We start from the raw sequence: 22,631 nt of genomic DNA on the forward strand, positions 1-22,631 counted from the left end.
GTCAGAGTATATTTAATCTAATAAATATTAAAAATAACATAAAATAAAATTATCATTATTTATTTATTCTGTGTTTAATCTAATGAGTATTATAAGTTATTAAAAAATATTAAATAATATTGCCATTCAGTACAATAAAGTATAAAATTCACGAATATATAACTAATATTTAATAGAGTTAACTATTCGCATAAAATTAATAATTAAAAAACGTTAAACAATTTAATAATTTGTAATCATGATTTTAAAATACATGGGCCGGTTCCGGGTTAAATTGGACCCGGATCCGATACTATCTTCAATAAGCCCATAGCCCATTCCGCCTTTCTGCGCCATTTTGTCCCTAATCTGAATCTCCATTGGATTTCTTTCTTCTCGGGAACGCCGCTGCTGATTCCTTCGACTGAGATTGTTAGCGAAGGTACGTAGAGAAGTAGAGTAGTTATAGTAGATTTGAATTCTCAATTGATTTCAAATTTTCAATTCAATTACTTCGATTCAAAATAGGGATTTTAGTTCAGTTGCTTAAGCACATGTGCTGTCAATTTTGTGTTTCCTTCATAAGCTGCTAAATTGATAGGAACTTGCTTGTATCTCCTGAAAGTGATCCTCCACATAACGATGGAAAGTTGATACAATCATTATCGTAGAATCTTAAAAAGTAACTAATTATTTCAACATTTAGCAAGTGTAGAGAAAGGAATTTTTACAAGCAGGTGCTATAGTTACCAATGTTTGCACCACTTACTGTCACTCTTTAATTGATAATGTCGTTTCTCAAATTATATGTTATCTCTAAATTATCTTTTCAATTGAACATTTCTCACTATGAAAAATAAAATAATGAGGATGGAGGGTAATTGGAAAGGTACACAAGAGGGAAGTGCCAGTATTACTAATACTCCCCTAATAATTAACCAAAGTTTTGAAGCCGAAATTTTTTAAACCAATGTTATCCATTGCAACACTATTGATGATTCCGTTTTTGGTTAAAACTGAATGCTTTTGTTTTCGTGAAGTATAGTATGCTGCTATTATTGCTACTACTACATCTTTTTTTTTTTTTTGGTTGGCTATATAGGTTTTATAATGTTACCAAATCTATTGTATGATCTATTCTGGAATTTATCAAGCTCATTTGGAACTTAAAAATCTGTTGCTAATATTTCCATGCTACTATTAGTGATGATCACTCGCATTTAGGGATAGGATTATTACTATTGCTTCACTTTATTTAGATTCGAAGGAAATCTGGCTTCTTAAAAGCTTTTTCGTTGATGCAGATTGTAAAATTTATGGCATTCCCTTGAAGAATCACCTGGTTTTCATGTTGTCATCCTTTAAAGCCATTATATTGCCACAACCGCAAGTATAATTTTGGAGTTGTGTGACATTATTTATTCATTGAAATTGCTTTCTGCTGTGAGAACACGAGGGTGTTAAACTTGGATATCATTTGGAGGAAGGAGCACCGTGGTTTTGCAAAGTTAAATGTGGTTTTGAAACTGAGCTGAATAGCCATGTCATTTATACATCAGATTAAACCTGTACAATTAGTTATCGCAAAAGATATATTTGTTTCAGCCATTCGCATCGCCATGTCTATTGATGGGTCGTGTTTACCATTTGGGGATGTGCTCCGAACATCTGCACAGGAGCAAGTCGACTACATGCTAAGTAAAGACAAAGATACTCTGATAGTCATGGCTGATGATGAAGTTAAGTCAGTGGTAAGAACGGGTGTTTACAATACAATTAATTCATTCGAAAAGGACTTGGCTTCCTTGTTGTTGGTCCCCTCCCTTGAGCTTGGGACTGCAGATAATAATGATAGAATAATGAGAAAGTTATCTGATCTTGAATGGATGTGCAATGTACTCCCAAAGATGGATTTAATGAAAAATTTGGTCTCTGATTGGGCTGCGATCTCTAATCAAATTTTGCGAATTGTTGAAGACAAGAAGCTTGACCAGGTCATGTGGGGCCTGAAAATAAAGCTGATAGAGGTAACATGTAAAGTTTTGGAAGCGGTTGGTTATGGCGGTGTGATTCTTCCGGCAGCATGCCGTGTCCAATTGCTGAAGTCTTGGTTTCCGTATATTCGGAAAATGAAGCCGTTGCTGGATTCAAAAGGCACAGAGGAGAATGGTTTTCCTTACAAAATGGACCAAGATTTGTGCCAGGCCATTGAGGGAGCAATTGTGTCATTGGTATTGACATTGCCATCAAACGACCAAGCAGACATTCTTGCTGACTGGATTAGAAGCAGAGAAATCGGATACCCGGACCTGAGTGAGGCTTTCGAGGTCTGGTGTTATAGAACGAAGTCGGCGAAGAGGAGATTAGTGGAAGGTTTAGATGGCAATAGTGATGCTGTCATCAGTGCTTGACTTTGATTTCCCCCTCTTCTTTCAAATTGTAGTTTGGATAGTTTTAGCTCCAAATGTTGTATAATGAACATTATTATGTCAGATGGAGGAGTTGATTCCGTATATGGCACACTAGCTGAATGGAGAGGTTCAATTCCTTGCTTGGTATCTGGTAATGATATTGATATTTGAGCCTTGTTGAAGATCCCACTCTTGTTTTTATGCTTTCCATTTTTCCCTCTATCCCAACATCTTGGAGTTGAAGATCCAATCCATGTTTTCATGATTTCCATCATTCACTTTCTCGCTTTGGAGTTGCTTCCTTTCTAACTCCAATTTCTTAGGAGAATCCTTCAAAACAACACCACACGATTTAAACATCTGAACCATTTTCGACTACAATTTTACCATCTTCTCAAAATCCTCCTAAACTTGTCGCACATTTGATGAGGCGAACCCATCATTTTCGGAGGTTGTGGCCGTGGCTGTGGCCGAGACTCAAAAGTTCTTGGGCGCGCCCAGCTAGATGGCGTGTTGCCACGTAAGTTAGAACGTCATCTCGATATAGGCACGTGACCTTTCGACGTTGAAGAAAGGTACGTCAAATGTTAGTGCCGTACCAGGCTCTAGCAGACCTTACCATCTACGTAGAATAGCTTCCACCTTTTTTTTTTAGTGCATCTTTTAATTCTTTAATGAAATCAAGTATAAATTTTAAATTGAAATTGAAATTCTATACTATAATACATTACAATTTCAGTTATGATTCTGGTATCCAAACTGACTTTTATAGTGTGAACCTATGAATGAACATTTGTTACAATGTCACTTTCTTTTATAGACTTGTAGTAGTTTTTTATTTTTTAGCGTATAAATATAAGTCATTAGTGGATTAATTAAACCAATCATTCGTGCATTAATCAAACCAATCCTCGAAAATTAGTTATTAATATAGTAGATATATCAACAATTAATGAATATTAAATAAGATAAATTTTATCTTTTTTTTTTGTCTTTCTAACATTATCGATATATAAGAGTAGAAATATATATTAAGATTATTATTTAAAATATGTATATTTTTTAGTAAATGAGTAAATTTTGAGATATTAAAATAAGGAGGCCACTCAGATAAAGACGCTTAAAACGTCTTTTTTTAAAGATGTTTCTATGTTGTGTTTTAATTGGTTTCTGTATAATTTATTCAGTGTTCCTCATCACATATTATTAAATTCCTCAAAAGATTTTATTTCCAAAAATAATAAAAAGCATTTAATTTGGACTATAACAAAAAAGATAATAGATTAACTATTAGATTTTTTAAAAAAATTATTTACATAAAAAATATATCACATTCATCAAAATATATATATATATATAACAAACTCTTAAAATTTTTATAAATAAAAAAATAATTAATTTTTATTCGTATAATATATAAAATAATTACTATATTATTATATTATAGATTAAAATTTACTAATTTAAATTTTATTTTTATTTTTAATATAAGCATTAGAAATAAATAATTTTTTTATAACAAGATGTAATGTAACAAAATATATATAATATTAATTAGTTTTTAAAACATTCTGAAAAGATGGTTTTTTTCTAATAAAGTGTTATTAAAAAATTAACATTATAAAAACTAATTTCAACCAATATGATATAATAGGTTATTAAATATATTAATACAAAACACATTGAATATAAATTTTTATTGAGTTTAAATTTTAAATAATTTTTAATTGAATTTCAAATATTTTTATTTTAAAGAGTTAGAATATTTTAACATCATTTTTTCGTATCTTTTTAATTGAGTCTTTAATTTTTTAAATTATAAACCTTATTTATAATTAAGAGTAATATTTTAACACTACCAATTAGTCACATATATAAAAATACAAGAACAATTCTATTGTCATAATTATAATCTAACTTTATAAGCAATACAATACAATAAAACTATATATAATTAATATAACTAAATTTTATCTACATTTATAGTCATATTTCATAAATAATATAATTAAATTATATTTATGTTTATATTAAAATATGAATAAAAATATAAAAAATTATCAGGATGGTTTTCGTTCATAATTTTTTTATTATTTTTATTGTGAAAAGTTTAATTATTTTAATAATTAATTATTTTTAAAAAGATAATTAAATAACACAAAAAAAGTTTTATTAAGAGTAATTTATTTATATATGATTAAAAAATAATTAAATAATTATATACGGTAAAAAATTAATATTATTAAAAAATAAAATTAAAAATCATGGTTTTTTTATTTTTTTCAAAATTTATCTACAAGTAATTCTATAAATATTTTACGATGAATAAAAATATTAAACTCGTACTAAAATTTATTCTAATAAAATTTATTTTTATTCTACTAAACGTTAAATAAACTATTGAAAAGAATTTTGTTTTCTCCATTAGAGAAGAATGATAAACTTCCATACTTCTATTATATTATAGCAATAATTTGGCCTGTTATTTTTTAATAATAATAATAATAATAATAATAATAATAATAATAATAATAATAATAAACAAGTATCACAGTAAAAAAAGAAGCATGTCACCAAATAATTTATCATCCGAATTATATATAAATCAAATTGATAATATGATGGCTAACACTACAAAAATCGATAACAAGGTTAAGGACTTACAAAACCTTTCTTAAGATCAAAGAAAAAAACGTTTATATTTGTGTGATATATAAAACAATTATCATATTATTATTATTATTACATTATATATATATATATATATATATATATATATATATATATATATATATATGAGCAAAAAAAATCCAATTGTTTTAAAGTGAAATTGTCTTTTAATATTTGATTAAATGTTCTTGTATTTAATACTTTTTTTTTGGCACTTCCTCTTAGTTAAAAATATAATCATTATAATTTTTTAATTATTATTGCTAGAGGTGTTTACAGATAGGATATGGTTGAAAATAAAAATTTCAATCCAATTCGCACTAAACTCATTAGATCAAATTCGATATTCGCACTTTTTATGTTTGGATCAGATATCAAATATATCCATAAAATAAAAAATATTAAAAAATTTTATTTTTATAAAAAAAGTCAATAATTTTTTTGTTTACTTTTTTAAACATATTTACTTCTATCTGATTAGAGTGTGGATCCGATTCGATCCAATCCAATTACAGATCAGATCACATCCTCAAATTACAGATCAGATACGGATAAATACTGTGAATTTATATGGATATGATCTAATCCATGACACCTCTAACTACTACTATAGGTTCAGTATTGCAAAAAGAATGCTTCTTTTATTATAAACCATTATTAGATCTTAATTACCATTAAAATAACTTAATTGTCAACAAAGAGATAATACTTGTTGGTCTTTGAAATTATGTTCATATTTCAATCCATAGTTGTAAAAATCAAACTGGATCAGCTGGTTCGACTGGAAAACTAGTGAACCGAACTAGAACCGGACTCTGGTCCGGTTCGGTTTACTCCTTAGACCGTTTAAGGAATAAAACCGGTGTGAATCGATAAGAACTGGTGCAAACCGGTCTAACCGAACTGGTCTACTTGAAAATTTTTTTAAAATATCTCCACAAAGTCTCGAACCAAGAACCTTGGAGCAAAAGCAACCTCTACTTGCCACTTAGCCATTGCACTTCTAAGTAATATATTTGACAAATACTAATTATATAGTATACATAAATATCTAATTTAATTTAATTTTTATTTTTTCTATTTTTAAAATTAATTATATTTTAATTATATACCATTATTAATATAAATATAAATTTCACTAAAAATTTATTAATGTACTTGATCTATTTTATTGCTAGTATTGTGATTAAGGTTATTTGTTTTGATGTTAGTATTAAAATCTACTGATATTATAGTTAGATGATAGGCTTTGTGAATTAATTATTTTTTTATTGTGTCAAAATAAGATACTATTGTAGTATTAAAATTTTATGGTTTTTTTATATTAGTTATTTTTAGAAGTTGAGACTTGATTCTTCATAAAATGTTAGTGAAGATATGTATTTCAAATTTTAATTTTAAGTTTTTAACTATTTTATATTTTATATTTACGTGAGATCGGTTTTATCGGTCCAACCAGTGATTTATCGGTTGAACCAATAAATCAGTGAACCAGTAACTTGACCGGTTCGATCACTGCTTCGGTTCTAAAAACTATGTTTCAATCTAATTTCAAAAATTTCGATTTACTCAATTTAGTCTCCCAATGCAACTTAATAGATATGACTCACATTAGTTCCTAATCTTATTTTTGTCACTGTCTCACAAAATCGTTAACGACATGCTGAGATGGACTAACGACTGCTACATTATACATTCTAGCGACTATTTGATGTGACAATTGAAATTTTGTTACCTTATTTTTTTTAACTAAACACTTAAAACCCTAATATGAGTTACGAATATCTAAGTTAAAAAATCAAACTAAGTAAATTGGAACTTTAAAAATCAGATTAAATCTCGAATATAACTTCAAAATAGAACTTTAACTTATATAGTGATTAATTTAAATGAAAATCAAATAAATCAAAATTCAACATAATTTTATCAATGTTTTCAAATTCGAAATTTTTATACAAAAATTAACTAGGATTTTTCTTTAAATTAAAAATTTAATGAAATAGTGACTTTAATTATTTTAATCAATATCCTAATTAATTACTTTTATGTCTTAAAAAAATTGTATATGAGAAGAAAATAATTAATTTGTCTATTTTAATAAATAGTTAGTTTACTAAAATGAAAGAAACTATTTTTTTAGAATTTTTTAAGAACTAATTAATATTATATATATTTTGTTACACTACATTTAGTTATAAAAATTTTATTTATTTCTAATGCTTATATTAAAAATAAAAAAAATTTAAATTAGTGAATCTTAATCTATAATATAATAATAATATAGTAATTATTTTATATATTGTACGAATATAAATTAATTATTTTTTTATTTATAAAAACTTTAAGAATTTTTTTTTTTACTAAATTTTAAGAGGTTTGAGCTTGTTATATATATATATATTTGTTATAGTCTAAATTAAATGCTTTTTATTGTTTTTGGAAAGAAAATCTTTTGAGGAATTTAATAATATGTGATGAGAAACACTGAATAAATTATATAGAAACTAATTAAAATACAACATAAAAATATCTTTAAAAAAATATTTTAAACGTCTTTATCTGAGTGACCTCCTAAAATAAAATGAAAGTGGATTTTGATTTTCTTAATGGTGAGTTATATAAACTTATAGAATAACTCGATGGAGCCAATGAGCTGAAAACATCATCTTCTGAAAATTAAATACATATAACAATCGTGTTGCCCCCATCTTTTGTTTGTTTGAATATTCTAGGGGTATCATAATTACTGCAGATATTGAAGCTACGAAACCAAACATACACCAATGGCTGGTTTCTTCGCTTTCACACATTTCGTCTTAAAGTCAAGGTTTACGTGCAATTCTTTCATTTATTCGGTCACCGCCACAATTAATTTATAGTCAATTATTGAGTATTGACTTCGTCAATATTTATCAATCTATATGTAAATCGTCGAGTGTCTCATCAAACACAATTTGATACAACAACAAAAATGATTTAATCATGAAATGATGGAAACGAAGCTCACTACTACTATCCTTGGATTCTTCTTGCTGAGCTTCTTCATCTGCTTCACCACAACAAGAGCACAATCATCATCCCCAAACTACGTTGGAGATGATTGCAAAAACTCGACGGAAGAATCCCTAACAAGTGGATTCAAAACCAACCTCAACAGCGTCCTCTCATGGCTTTCCTCTGATGCTGCCACAAGCAAGGGCTACAACCATACCGCCATCGGAACCGCCACTGGCGATGCCGTCTATGGCCTCTATGACTGCCGGTACCGACTCCCCTTCTATAAACAATCTTTCTTCGGTTGCGTGCATTATTTGCCGTGCTGGTTTCTATATTTATTTTTTGTTTTTATTTTTAATATTTTTATTTTTTAAATTTTATGAAAAAAATTCTTGATTTTATTTTTTTTTATAAAATTCAGAACATAAAAAATATTGAAAATAAAAATAGAGAATCAAAACACAAGCTAAATGAATTTTAGTTTTTTTATTTTTATTTAGAAATATATATATATATATATATATATATTAATAAATTAAAATTAAATATCATCTTCTACTTTCAAACAAATGTTATACTCTTGTGTAATTTTCAATTCTGGTAAACTTAAAAAAAAAAGTTAAATAATTCATTATATATATATATATATATATATATATATATTATGATTTATAATTCTCAATTGATGCAGTACTTACTATTAAACACAATATATTTATAAATATCTACAAATATAAAAAACATTAAACTATCAAATTATTCATTCATGTATATATATTATATATATAATGAAATAAAATAAATGTGTGAAACAATATATTTATTTATATTCAAATACTGACGGTGGATTTGATATATTTGATTTTTAATATATATAAAATATTTTTAAAATTTTATAATAAACTTAATATTAATGCTATAGAAAGTTAAATTAGTTATATCTTTGTTGATATATCGATACATTATTAATTATCTACAATTATTTCACACTAACAATATATAAAATTTACGCATCAAATTATAGCTCAAATGATATAATTTTTTCGTTGGTTTTTCTCTCTCTCGAGAAAGGCAGTTCAGTTAGCCTAGAGGGAAGGGGATACCTTAATTCCACTCTGCTAAAGGCTATTAAGTGCCAATTCCACTCCGCTTTTTAGCCTTGCTTGAAGGGAAGATAGTGAAGATGGATTGAGAGCTGGATGCTTACCTTCCTTTCTTTTTTCCCCTCTTTTGCCGCTTTCTTATGGCTGTCTCTGCATTTCTACCTCCTTTATCACTGAGCGGTCATTTAGGGATCTTAGCTGGTGATCCGGACTATTTTCCTCTCGACGATGAAACTTATTCCCCATCGTCTCACTGGCCGACCTTAACCCTTTATCTAAAAATCTCTATTATGTTAAATATTAAGTTACATATATTAATTATTTTTTATTATTATTAAAATTCTTTTACACTAAATGCTTTAATTTGCTGGTAGAGGTGACGTGACAGGCACCTTCTGCCAGTTTTGCGTGTCCACAGCAGCTTCAGACATTGTTCAGCACTGTCCAAACAGATCATCAGCAGTGATATGGTATAACTACTGCATACTCAGATACTCCAACCATGACTTCTTTGGAAACCTTACAATAACCCCATCATGGCAATTTCCTGGGACCAAGAACACCACCAACAGCACACAAGAACTCCAGGAAGCAGAGACTTACATGCAGAGCTTGATAAAGAATGCTACTGTGGAGACCAACTTGCTGTATGCAATGGGTGAGTTCAATTCTGGTGGTTCATCAGGGGAAAGGTATGGGTTCGTGCAGTGTAGCAGGGACCTTACTAGTGATCAGTGTAGGCAGTGTTTGAATGCTATGTTGGATCAAGTTCCTAAATGCTGTGCTACCAAAGTTGGATGGCAAGTTTTGGCTCCAAGTTGTTTGATCAAGTATGATGATTTTATGTTCTACAAGATTACTACCAGTCAAGCACCTTCTCCATTATTGAATTCAGGTCAATTCTGAGTTTTATTTGCATTTTTATTTTTTATTTTAGAGAGAAAATGACAAATCGATCCCTGATTTTTTGGTCTGCGGACATTTAAATCCTTGAAGATTTTAAAATACATTTAAGTCTTTGACATCTTCAAAATCTGGACATATCTGATCTTGAGTCTAATTTGTCCAATTTTAAAAATTATCTCATGTATGCATTCGTATCAATTAGGTTAGTATAACGAGAGTTACGTTTGATTTTTTCGTTAAATCTGACAAATCCAAGTGAACACGAGGGATCGATATGTCCAGGTTTTGAAAAGGTTAGAGACTTAAATGTATTTTTAAATTTTCGAAAACTTAAATGTCTGTAGATCAAAAGGTTAAGGATTTATTTGTCTTTTGTTATAAAACTGAAATTCTATATATAAAAAATAGAAATTAACTTTTGCACAATTGTAAAAAGATTTTAATTAGGGATTGGGTCAATTTTTTTCAATTAATATCAGTCGATTTTATTTTAAATTTTAAATTTTAAATTTATATTTTAAAATTTAATTTTTAATATTATATTCTAATTTTTTTAAAAATAAAAAATAATAAATGTTAGTTAATTACAAATTAGTTAATTTTTTTTATACTTATGCTTTTAAAAAATAAAAAATAAAAGCCTAAAATCAATTTTTCTTGCTTCTATTATTGTCTCATGTTTAAACTAAAAAAAATGTATTGTTATAGTATGTAATATGTATATATCTTGATTTTAGAGCCTTCAAAGTCGATTCCCGCTGGAGGGAGGATTCTTCTTGAAAGCTAATATAATTTATAAATAACTAATTAAGTAGATTTAAAACATACATTATCATGTTTTGTGGGGTCCATAATTAAAATATACATGTGAATTGCTTAGGCTTTAATTTATTTAGATATAGCAGGCGAGAACGTCAAAGATACAAATGTTAGATGATATATTGCCTCTTAATTCTAATTAAAATAACAGTGACTTGTCACAAACTCACAATGTCCCTCTTGTCCTTTTAGAGTTTGGGGTTTGGTAGACATTAATTTAAGACAGCTTGCTTTTTTAGGTTTGAAATTAATCAAATCATCCTTTAATTTCTGTCATCTATTTATATTTAATGGGTAGCTGATATGGATATGGCTGGTAAACAGCTCTCTCAGCCATCAACTTGAATGAATAAATGTATGTTTCTAGAATACATATTATTAAATGAATACATTTTTTGTGAAAAGGACATAAAATCTAAGTTTTAATATGTTCATTATATCATTATTAAAAGTATTAGACCTATTTAATTAAGGTCTATTTTATATTGCCAATAAGTTATAACTTAAATGATATATTTTTTTATACTCACTTAAGAGATGGGAGATTCGAGTCTTCTTATATTCGATAAAAAAATAAAATAAAAAATAAAAAATCATTTAATACACACAAAGCCTAGTTGAGGTTAATTATAGATAGACATTTTTAATATTAAATGTGTGAGTGTGTAGTGTGAATAAGTATAATATATAATGCTTATAGTTAAAGGTTGTCCAATCCAAACATTTAATAAAAAAATATCTCCTATATCCGGCTTGTTTATTAATTGTGTTGTTGGGGAATCACTTATTTGAAGGCAGCAAAAGAAATTAAAAAAAAAAAGAAAGTAGAAGTTAATTATTATCCTATACTTAAATATAAGAAATTTTTTTAATAAAGTAAAAAATATAATCATACAATAGTTCAAAATAATGATATTCAACATTTTAATAAAAATATCTTGTATAATGTACAGATGCTAATTATTATCTAGTAGTAAAATGTTATGATTTTCTGAAAAATTAAAGATAAATCTCAAAAAGAAAAAAAATACTTATTTTTATTTTATTTTTCTTTTTCTTTTTCTTTTTCTTTTTTCCCAATCAAGAAGCACAAATAACAAGGGTATTATTGCAGGCAATAACAAGGGTACAAGTAAGACAAAAACTGTGATAATCATCATAGTGAGTGTGTTGGTGGCATTAGTTCTACTAAGTTGTGGCATCTACTTCTTATGGAGGAAGAATCAATCAAATCATGGTAATAACTAACACTATTCAAGTTCTCTAACCTCATTTCAATAAACATTATAAACTCATATCATAAACTTTTTTATCTGTAGATGCATTATTGTCAGAGACCACTCCTATATCAATACATTATAACCCTTATCAAGGTCAAGGAGATGATTCATTGAATGCTGACCTTCCTACAATCCCTCTATTTTGGATTCGACAGAACACTAATAACTTTTCAGATTCTTGCAAATTAGGAGAAGGTGGATTTGGTCCTGTTTATAAGGTATCACTGAATATTTCAATGTGGAAACCAAGCTCTATATGTAGATAATTTATTAATTTAATTTTGATGCATTGTCAGAGTAAAATAGTTATACACGTGTATCCAATTAGCAACGTCACATCAGTAAAAAAACTAAAAATAACTACCTTTCATGTTGATCGTGTGAAGAATCATTCAAAAGAACAGATGTGATTGCATGACTGTATAAAACGCTTTACATTATCAGTGTATCAAAATTAAACTCATAATTAGTAACTTAATTTATTCAAAACAAATTCATAAGTACCCATTTGTGTGTTTACTCTTTTGTACTTGGATTTTTCTTTCTTTGCAAAATCTATATTTAGGGAAGCTTACAAGATGGGACAGAAGTTGCCATCAAAAGACTCTCAAAAACATCTGGCCAAGGTTTAGATGAGTTCAAGAATGAAGTAATATTCATAGCCAAACTACAACATAGGAACCTTGTGAGACTGTTGGGTTGTTGTGTTGAGGAAAATGAAAAGCTGCTTATATACGAGTACATGTCCAATTCAAGCCTTGCCCTTCATCTATTCGGTAAGTTTTCTTACTATAGAACCTCCTGCCTTTAAAATTTTACTTTCAATTTAATTTTCTCTTACTTGTTGATATTGAATGATACAATATAGAAACACTCTTTTATGTAACTTCTCTGTTTTTGTTTTTATGTATTTCATTACATAAGTAATTTTGTCAAGAAACATTTCTTATCTTCTTGTTAGACGTGGAAAAACGAAAGCAACTAAGTTGGAAGGTTCGAATGAATATTATCAAAGGAATCGCACGAGGACTTCTGTACCTTCACGAAGATTCTAGACTTAAAATAATTCATAGAGATATGAAAGCTAGTAATGTTCTACTTGATCAAGATATGAATCCAAAAATATCAGATTTTGGATTAGCAAGGACATTTGAAAAAGGCCAGAATGAAGAAAACACTCGAAGGGTTATGGGCACCTAGTATGCATATTAATGTTGTATATATATGTGTGTTGTTACATTATTTTCTATTTTGGCAAAACTAACAATATTCTATTGTTTTTTTTAAACAGCGGATATATGGCTCCCGAATATGCCATGGAAGGGTTATATTCAGTAAAATCAGACGTTTTTAGTTTTGGAGTTCTTTTACTAGAAATCATTGCTGGCAAAAGAAATAGTGGATTCTATCTTTCAGATCATGGTCAAAGTCTTCTTGTATATGTTAGTTTTCTTGATTCCGTTACAATATTTTTAAATAAATTGCTATTACAAAACATATGCATGGATCTGTTTAATTTTTACTATATATATTAATATCCATATTTTTGTGCAGAGTTGGAAACTATGGTGTGAAGGAGAATGTTTAGAGTTAGTAGATCCTATATTAGAAAATACATACATAAGAAGTGAAGTTATAAGGTGTATTCATATTGGTTTGCTGTGTGTACAAGAAGATGCAATAGATCGACCAACAATGTCTACGGTGGTTGTTATGCTAGCAAGCGAGACAATGACACTTCCTAATCCTAATCATCCTGCATTTTCAGTTGGAAGAAAGTTCGGTAAAGAAGACGAATCAACGTCAAAGACTTCTAAAGATAATATCTCTGTCAATGAAGTATCAATGTCAAATGTTTTTCCTAGATAAGTAGTATATACAACATTATAAAAACTGTTTTAGAATTGCTTGATGTACAAGTAATTGCGTCAACATAGTTGAACCATTCTTGTTTTAACTGAGTGTTGTAGTTCAATTATTAAAGATATGCAATCTGCTCATCATGCAAATATATTATAATTTCTCTTAGATTATATATGTTTATGGATTAAGCTATACCACAAGGAATGTAACCAAATTTTGATGTTTTGGCCCCGTACGTAGTTGATGATGGGATAGAAGTTAATTTTATTGTTGTCAATAGAAAAATGTTTGGGTTAGTAAACTAAAATGCTAGATCTTTTCTCAAATTATAAAAATAAGAATATGAAGCAATTTTTATTATTATGTAAAATCTGATGACAGGTGTGGTTTTGTTTTTGGAAAAAGAGTTTTAGAATATTTTGAGTTGTAACAAGTGTCTATTCTTTTCATTATTAGTGGCTCTTGGTTTTTTCTTTGGTGGACACTTTTAAAAATAATTGCGATGTTAGCTATTCTGGTAATGGTGCTCAGATTGGTTTTACGTGTGTTAGTAAAGATTGGAAGAAATGTGGCTAAAGACTGTTTGGGAACAATTGAGATTTATGGTAGTTTTTATTTGCTATTTGAAAAGGGTTTTTTTGGTCTAGTACTCGAAGCAAAGAGATATTATATGTGAGACAGACTATGTGGAGGCTTTTATTATTGTGAATAATTTTCAGGATTTCTTTGATTTTATTGATCATTTGGTATTGAAAATTCGAGATATTATGTTTTAGAAATAGTGTACTGAACTCCGGTTGATCTTGAGAAATGTAAACACACTAGCAGACATCATGGTAAAGATTGCAATGAGGAGTGAGAACCCTTTCTTCTCAAATGAAGCTTCCATCGTTTTAGAAAAAATTTAAAAATAGTCTTTAGCGAAAAAAATTTAAGAATAGTATTTAGTGAGACTGCCTTTCTTAAACAATTTTTTATTTTTTTTGTTATTATTTGTTTTCTTTCCCGTCACAAAAATAATCACATTTATCATATTTTTTTAGATCATTTTTGTCAATAATATAATACTTGAAAAATTTACATATTTAAAAAATTTGGAAGAATATGTTACGCAATTACAACTTTTCTTTCAAATATTTTACATATTTACATATTTTGTGTCTGATATTTTAAAAAGTTGTAACTATATAACGTTTTTTTTCCAAATGTTTTAAATATGTAAATTGTCCAAAATACTTTAAATATTATTTTAGAATAAAAATATTATTTAAGCATTGTTGATCGAAAAATATTTTCGATGAGAGTAAATTGATTCGGAGTGAGTCAGAAACAGTTTTTCGAGAAGATGTACGCGTAAGCATGAGGTTGGAAGTGATTGGCCAAGATTAGATTTCGATTGACTCATTAATTGGATAGGCCTAATCGAATAAGCGATTCGATTTAAGCAATCAAGTAAGACATTCGATGGGCTAGTCGAATAGTCATGGAAGTGGAACAGTTAGTAGTGGCTTCTATCACACGAAGAAATCATGGGAAACGTCTATAATCACGCGGCGGGAACGGTTACCAAGAGGAATCACATTCAAAGTTGTAAATCTTGTAATTAATTGTAATTAATTGTCAGTTATGTAAGATAGATTATAAATACTATGAAGGATTAGGGAATAAAGGCTAGAACTTTTATTCAGAAAAACACTAAAGCATACTTACGTTCCAGCAAATTCCTGAGTCTACAATCGAGTAACTTTTCTGTAAGGTTCCTTCCATCTTTTCATTCTTTCAATTTATTTTTCTGTAAATTTAACATTTCAAGTAATTTTACTTTTCAAGTGTTCTTTATTTTTATTGTTCAATTTATTCTTCTGCACTTTAATCTTTTATGTTGAAGTCCTTTGATCCAATCGAAGGCATTTTATTATTTTCTTTTAATTTCAATGTGAATTATTTTTATTTGTGAACAATTTTCCTTTTGAAAATCCTTTTTCTTCTTTATTTCTTCTTCAATTTACAGAGTTTAATTTATTTCTATTTCCAAAATTTATCTAATGGAAGATACTTTGATGCACTTCTAGAAAAACTGGTACCTGCACAGAGGAGTAGATTTCGCTCCCAAACCATTAGAATCTAACCACCATCGATTTGCTAAAAATTGACAAAACAAATTGGCACGTCCAGTGGTACAGTTTTTTCGAAGTGTGTCAAACAAATATTTTTTCTAGTGTTTCTTAGTGTATGCGATTACGAAGTGGGAAGATCATTCACATGGCTGATGAATTATCAAATGTGAATGGTGGTTCATCCACTAATGATAGTATACCAGTATCCATGCAGCAAGCCGACATATCTTCATGTTCAAAAGGTGCAATTGGAACTAAAAGTATAGCAGTTACGACTGTTCAGACTGGAAATCTTGGACGTAACACTCATCCATGTGGCCCTGTGCCACCATATCAACCTCTATTAACCGTTGGTTGGCCTCCTTATGGTCTTCCTCCTGGTTATACCCCATTGGTGGGAGGTTTTATTCCGCCTATCCGTTTTGGGAATGCAAATGGAGTAAATAATACTCAAAATCCACAATAACATTCCGAATATTCTCGCGATTATAATGTGGGCTCCACTTCGAATGCTGCTAATTCAATGGCAGTATATCGACAACAAGTGGAGGAAAGTCACCATGACTTGGTCAATTCATTGACCCAACAAATGACTACAATTTTGAATCCCATGATGGCTGATCATGAATCGAAATTTGAGCGTCTTGCTAGACAAGTCAAAAGGATTACTCGAATTGTTGATTATGATGAAGGTGAAAGGCATAATGCCAGGGGAAATAACGAAGGAGTAGAAAGTGTTTTTCAAAATGAAAACAATATTTTGAATCAAGAAAATCCTTATGTGATTTCCCGTGGTCAAAATGCTGATGACTTTTTAGCCAGGTTACGTGGCAGTGAACGTTATCAAGTCACTAGAATTATGGAAGAAGTATTAAATCAGGTTGGGCTGAATGTTAGTTTTATGAATCAACCACATTTTATGTCCACTTTTTCCCAAGTTATCCAGATGGCTGAAGTGCCAATAGGGGTGAAGAATCCGAAGATAGTCACAAAATTTGCTGGTGAAGTTGGAGAATTAACTACTGAACATGTTGCTCGTTATTTGGTCAAGATTAGGAACTTAGCTAATGATGAAAATTTGAAAATGAAGTTTTTCCTTCTTCAATGACAAAGAATGCATTTACTTGGTTTTTGAATCTCAGACCAAATTCGATTGCAACATGGAATCAGTTAGAAACTGCTTTTCACGCTCAGCTTTATCGAGGGGAGATGAATGTAGCAGTTACTGATCTAGTGACTTTGAAACGTGAAGATGGTGAAACCATCGATGATTATTTAATACGTTTCAAAAACGCTAGAAGTAGATACTATGTGTCATTACCCGAAAGTGAGATAGTGAAAATAGCAGCCATGGGGTTAGGATACTATATGCGCAGAAAACTACATAATGTGCATGTTCCTGATTTGGCCCATTTGGCTAAAAAGGTTCGACAGACCGAACTCATGAAAAAAGAAAAAGAAAAGTAGAGAAATGAGCAAATGTCAAAGAGTAAACCTTTTACTCGAAAATAAAAGGTTGCTTATGTAACCATGGAGTCCTCAGAGGAGGAATTTGATTTCAAAACAGAAGTCGATTTGGCTAAACTTAAGAAAGGTCCTCCATATGTTTGTTCTTTACTGAAGAAATTGTCTAGTAGTGAAAAGTCAAATGATTCAAAACTAAAAAGTGAAAAAAGTATAGTTTTGATATTTCAAAATCTGATCAGATTTTTTATGTGTTGCTTAAAGATAAACAATTAATTCTACCTAAGGGTAGAACTTTACTTTCCGTGAAAGATTTAAAAGGAAAACCTTACTGTAAATTTCACTAAGCAACAAGTCATTCGACTAACAGTTGTGTCCGTTTCAGGGACTTGATTCAAGAAGCAATAATGGAAGGACGGTTGAAATTGATGATGGCAAGAAAGAGATGAAGGTTGATGTGGATCCCTTCGAGGTCAATGCTATTTATGTCGAACCTTCCCTAGGGGTGAATATGGTTGGCATATCTTATGACTTTGATGTGGCTCTTGACGATTTTGAGTCACAGGTGAGATCTGTATACCCTAGAACAGGAGATGGCTTGCTGGATTTCTTGGTTCAGCAAAAGATCAAAGACCGGAACATATCTCTGTGTCCACGGTGCAATGCTGTCTTTGATGCTGAAGTAGCAGCAATCTTTGAAAAGGAAATGATGAAGAAAGAATTGGCTCATAGGGAGGAGCAAGCACGCTAGAGGTAGCCAATTCGACGTGTAGAGGGTTCTAGTTCAAAGATTCCTCAGCATGATGTGACTACATCTTTAAGCCGATCTCAGGCTATAGGTGTTCAGTGGATTAGGAATTGTCAGGAATTCCAGAGGCGTGATCATCTGTATCGACGTAATCCTCAATGGGGGCATCGAGCACCTTCTCAAAATCAATATTCATACTATCGAGGCCGGGCTAGGGGTTATCCAAGAGGAAGAGGTGGAAGTAGAAGTTTCAATCAGAGTAAAAAACTTCAGCTAGAGGCAGGCAAGGAGATAAGCAAGGGGCCAACGCCTTCTGTGCACTTTCGAATTGTCTTTCCTTCTGATGGAGAGACTTATCCCAAGGAAATTCCATCGCCTGCAAAGATTAAAAAAGGCAAAGTAGTGGCTCAGTCCTCAAGAGTCGACAAAAATAAAGATGTCGATGTCGATGAAGAGTATTTTGATGAAGGAGATGATGACATGGTAGGGACGATTTCGATCATCCCAACTGAATATCTTGGGGAATGAGAGAGTAATCCAGATGAAGATTATGATCAGGAAGATGAGGAGGCTTTCTTCTTTATTCGAATTGAAGATGAACTGGGGTATTTTCCTCGGTGTACTGAAAAACAAATGTCACATTTACGCCCACTTCATATTATCGCCATTTTGAATGGATTCAAGATAAACAAAGTATTGATTGATGGTGGGGCAGCAATTAGTCTTCTGCCTGAGAGGATGTTAAGAAAAGTAGGGAAACATTTTGATGATTTGGTCCCTATAAATATTACTGTGATTGATTTTAGTGGGACTTCTACGCCAGCAAAAGAGCTGGTTACTTTGACTGTGAAGGTTGGGTCATCAGAAAGACATTCGGTGTTTGTGGTAGTTCCATCAAAGGCCAGTTATAATGCTTTGTTGGGGCGAGATTGGATTCATGGTGTGGGGGTTGTACCTTCTACTGTGCATCAAAGTGTGCTTCTCTGGACTAAGGAGGGGAAGCCTGAGGTCGTCAAAGCAGATTCGAATTTATATGTCGAACAACTGCATGCCGATTTTAGGATGTATAATCGTAAGTTAAAGCCCTTAAATGTTGATCGATCACTGAACCCTTATAATTGTGAAGGGTGTTATTTGTCTTCGGAAGGACTCTCGGTGAAGTTGCGTTATCCAGAATTGGGCTTCGAGCCGACTGGTTGGGATTGTCTTTCTTGAAGATCTTGAAGAAACTGCTCTATGGACCAGGTTGAGGGAGTTTCCGACTACCTGGTAACATTACATAACTATTTAAATAATTTTCAGTTTTTAGAGAATAAAGATAATTCTTCTGATGAAGTTGAATCAAATAGGGTTAGTAATCTTATTAGTTGTAATGTGTTCGAATCGACGTCTTCAGTTGAATTTAGTTATGATTTCCCTATTTCTTGTAATGAAACTAATGATGCAAGCCGGACTGCCGATTTAATAGCAGAGACTCATTGTGTATAAAATAGAAGTAATGATAATTTAATCAATGATCAAGTTTCTTCTATTTCTGATGATTCAATTGATTTCACTTTTGATTGCATCTATGATTTAGAACCATTGAGTTTCGAAAAATACTCAATCAAAGATTATCATTATTATAAAGGGTTTGAATCTCAAGATCCCTTATAAGAAATTAATCGGGGGACTCCTGATGATGTTCGAATTAAATATATTTGTAAAGATCTTGTTGATCCTTTTCGAACTGAACTCTTCAATCTTTTACATGAGTTTAAAGATTGTTTTACTTGGGATTATCATGAGATGCTTTGTCTCAATCGTTCATTAGTGGAACATCGATTAGCATTGAAACCCAATGCTCGACCTGTGAAACAGACTCCAAGATGTTTTGCTCCTGAAATTAATATAAAAATTAAAGAAGAGAGATAGAACGCTTGATCAAAGCGAAATTTATTCGAACTGCACGTTATGTTGAGTGGATGTCGAATATTATCCATGTCATGAAGAAAAATGGGAAGTTAAGAGTATGCATCGATTTTCGGGATTTGAATAATGCTACTCCAAAAGATGAGTATTTTATGCCTATCGCAGATATGTTAATCGATTCTATGGTGCAAATTTTCTAACCACAGACTAACTAACAAGTGCACCGGGTCGTACCAAGTAATACCTCAGGTGAGTGAGGGTCGATCCCACGAGGATTGATGGATTAAGCAACAATGGTTAAATGATTTACTTAGTTAGGCAAGCAGAAAATAGTGTTTGGATGTTCAAAAGGTTTAAGTTGAAAATTTCAGAAGGTAGGCACGCAAGTAATTAAGTTGAAAATAAAATATAGGGGAAAATAGTTAAGGCTTCAGAGTTATCTATTTTCTTGATTGATTTTTTCTTATTAACTATTTTAATCATGCAAGATTTAATTTATGGCAAACTATATGTGACTAGACCCTAATTCCTTAGACCTTTCTAGTCTCCTCTAAAATTCATTAACTGCTAATTCCTTGGTCAATTAATTCCAATTGGAAGCTACATGATCAAATTCCAGTTTATATGCCACAAAAATCCTAATTATCCAAAAATAAGAGGATTATATGTCACGTATCCCGTTAAATCCAGATAATTAAAATTTAGGAGAAATTGTTTTCAAGCTGTTGTTCAAGTAAAGAGCTTTTCCAAGTTATATAAGAACTCAATTAGAACATGGGTCATACTTCCGTTCCACCCAAATTCATAAGATAAAGAGCGAAAACAATTCTTAAATTATAAATCCATACATGAATTAAAATAGAAAAAGCAATAAAATCAATCCATACAAATAGACAAAGCTCCTTACCTTAACAATGGAGGTTTAGTTGCTCATGATTCAGAGAAAAATAGGATTATGATAAAATGTATTTTGGTAGTCTGGAATGGGGTATTACCTCAAAGAGAAGTTTCTATTATCTAAAACTAAAAATAATATTTGAATTTAAATCAGAATAATCAGCAAACCTTCAGTTGATGGGTGGGGACCACTTGTTTCGTCCATTCTGTAGCTTCTGATCTGTGTTTCCTGGGCTGGAAACTCGGTCAAAACAGCCCAGAAAATTGCCCCCAGCATTTTTCTGCGTTTTCTGCACGTGGCGCATGTCACGCGTACGCATCAGTCATGCGTACACGTCACTGAGCAGATTTTCAAATCACGCGTACGCGTTAGTCACGCGCACGCGTCGCCATGGAAAGCTCTAAATCACGCGTACGCGTCGCTTCTCGTTGCCATCTTCTTTAATTCTTGTGCTGCAGAAACTCCATCAAATCCAGCCGAATGCTACCTAAAATAAACAAAATTGCAAAAGACACAAAGTAGCATCCATATTGGTTAAAAGATAATTAATTCTTGATTAAACTCAACAATTTAAGTGCAAATTCACTAGGAAAAGATAAGAAAGATGCTCACGCATCATTCTGCAGTAGGAAATGAAATCATTAGTTTCATGGACGATTATTCTGGATATAACCAAATTTTCATTGCAGAAGATTATATGGCTAAAACTGCTTTTCGTTGTCCTGGGACATTAGGTACATATGAATGGGTAGTTATGCGTTTTGGCTTGAAAAATGCTGGAGCAACATATCACCAAGCAATGAATGCTATTTTCTATGAATTTATTGGGAAATTTATGAAAGTATATATCGATGACGTTATGGTTAAATCGATTTCGGTAAGTCAGCACATTGATCATTTAAGGAGGGCATTCCTTACTATGAGAAAGAAATGGTTAAAAATGAATCCTTTGAAATGTGCTTTTGGCGTATCGGCTGAAAATTTTTTGGGTTTTGTTGTTCATAAAAAGGGAATTGCTATCGATAAAAATAAAGCAGATGCGATATTGGCGTTGTCTGCACCCAAATCGAAGAAAGAAGTACAATCCTTTTTGAGTAAGGTAAATTATCTTCAAAGATTCATTTCGAATCTATCAGATCGAACTAGGGTGTTTGCACCTCTAGTGAAACTGAAAAATGGTTCACAATTTGAATGGACAACAGAACATCAGTTGGCATTCGATTCGATTAAGACTTATTTGTCTAAATCCTCGATTATGGTGAATGTTCATCCGTCTGAACCTGTAAAATTATATATTGCAGCATCTGAAAATACTATAGGGTGTATGTTAGCCCAAGATGATAAAAACGGGCATAAGAGGGCAGTTTATTACCTTAGTCGAGTTTTAACTGATATCGAAACAAGGTATTCCCCGATCGAAAATTGTGTTTGTCTCTATATGTTGGCTAAATTAGTGAAAGTTATA

General features: G+C 30.6%; 2 protein-coding genes across 3 annotated transcripts; both read left to right on the top strand.

The window, feature by feature from the left end:
- Window positions 1–321: 321 nt before the first annotated feature.
- LOC112716933 (BTB/POZ domain-containing protein At3g05675) lies at window positions 322–2,572 on the top strand. The gene is made up of 2 exons (XM_025768997.2): window positions 322–421; window positions 1,284–2,572. The coding sequence occupies exon 2, from the start codon at window positions 1,521–1,523 to the stop codon at window positions 2,388–2,390; it is 870 nt and encodes a 289-aa protein (XP_025624782.1). The 5' UTR covers window positions 322–421; window positions 1,284–1,520; the 3' UTR covers window positions 2,391–2,572.
- Window positions 2,573–7,696: 5,124 nt separating this feature from the next.
- Window positions 7,697–14,193, top strand: LOC112716934 (cysteine-rich receptor-like protein kinase 10). Of its 2 annotated transcripts, XM_025768998.3 has the most exons (8): window positions 7,697–8,322; window positions 9,535–10,055; window positions 12,000–12,122; window positions 12,205–12,383; window positions 12,731–12,941; window positions 13,127–13,364; window positions 13,457–13,607; window positions 13,720–14,193. In XM_025768998.3, exons 1-8 carry the CDS (start codon window positions 8,048–8,050, stop codon window positions 14,032–14,034), a joined length of 2,013 nt encoding a protein of 670 aa, XP_025624783.1. In that variant the 5' UTR covers window positions 7,697–8,047; the 3' UTR covers window positions 14,035–14,193. The 2 variants fall into 2 exon arrangements, with proteins under 2 accessions (XP_025624783.1, XP_072061656.1); XM_072205555.1 differs by lacking the exon at window positions 13,127–13,364 and having other exon boundaries at window positions 7,998–8,322.
- The last annotated feature ends 8,438 nt before the right edge of the window (window positions 14,194–22,631 follow it).

Source organism: Arachis hypogaea, chromosome 10, assembly GCF_003086295.3.
Source record: "Arachis hypogaea cultivar Tifrunner chromosome 10, arahy.Tifrunner.gnm2.J5K5, whole genome shotgun sequence".
Lineage (NCBI taxonomy): Eukaryota > Viridiplantae > Streptophyta > Magnoliopsida > Fabales > Fabaceae > Arachis > Arachis hypogaea.

Bases quoted from the DNA above. Each gene is read 5' to 3' on its own strand.
- LOC112716933 (XM_025768997.2), top strand. From the start codon at position 1,521: ATGTCATTTATACATCAGATTAAACCTGTACAATTAGTTATCGCAAAA.
- LOC112716934 (XM_025768998.3), top strand. From the start codon at position 8,048: ATGATGGAAACGAAGCTCACTACTACTATCCTTGGATTCTTCTTGCTG. The intron at 8,323-9,534 runs GTACCGACTCCC...ATTTGCTGGTAG, and splicing joins TATGGCCTCTATGACTGCCG to AGGTGACGTGACAGGCACCT. The intron at 13,365-13,456 runs GTATGCATATTA...TTTTTTAAACAG, and splicing joins CGAAGGGTTATGGGCACCTA to CGGATATATGGCTCCCGAAT.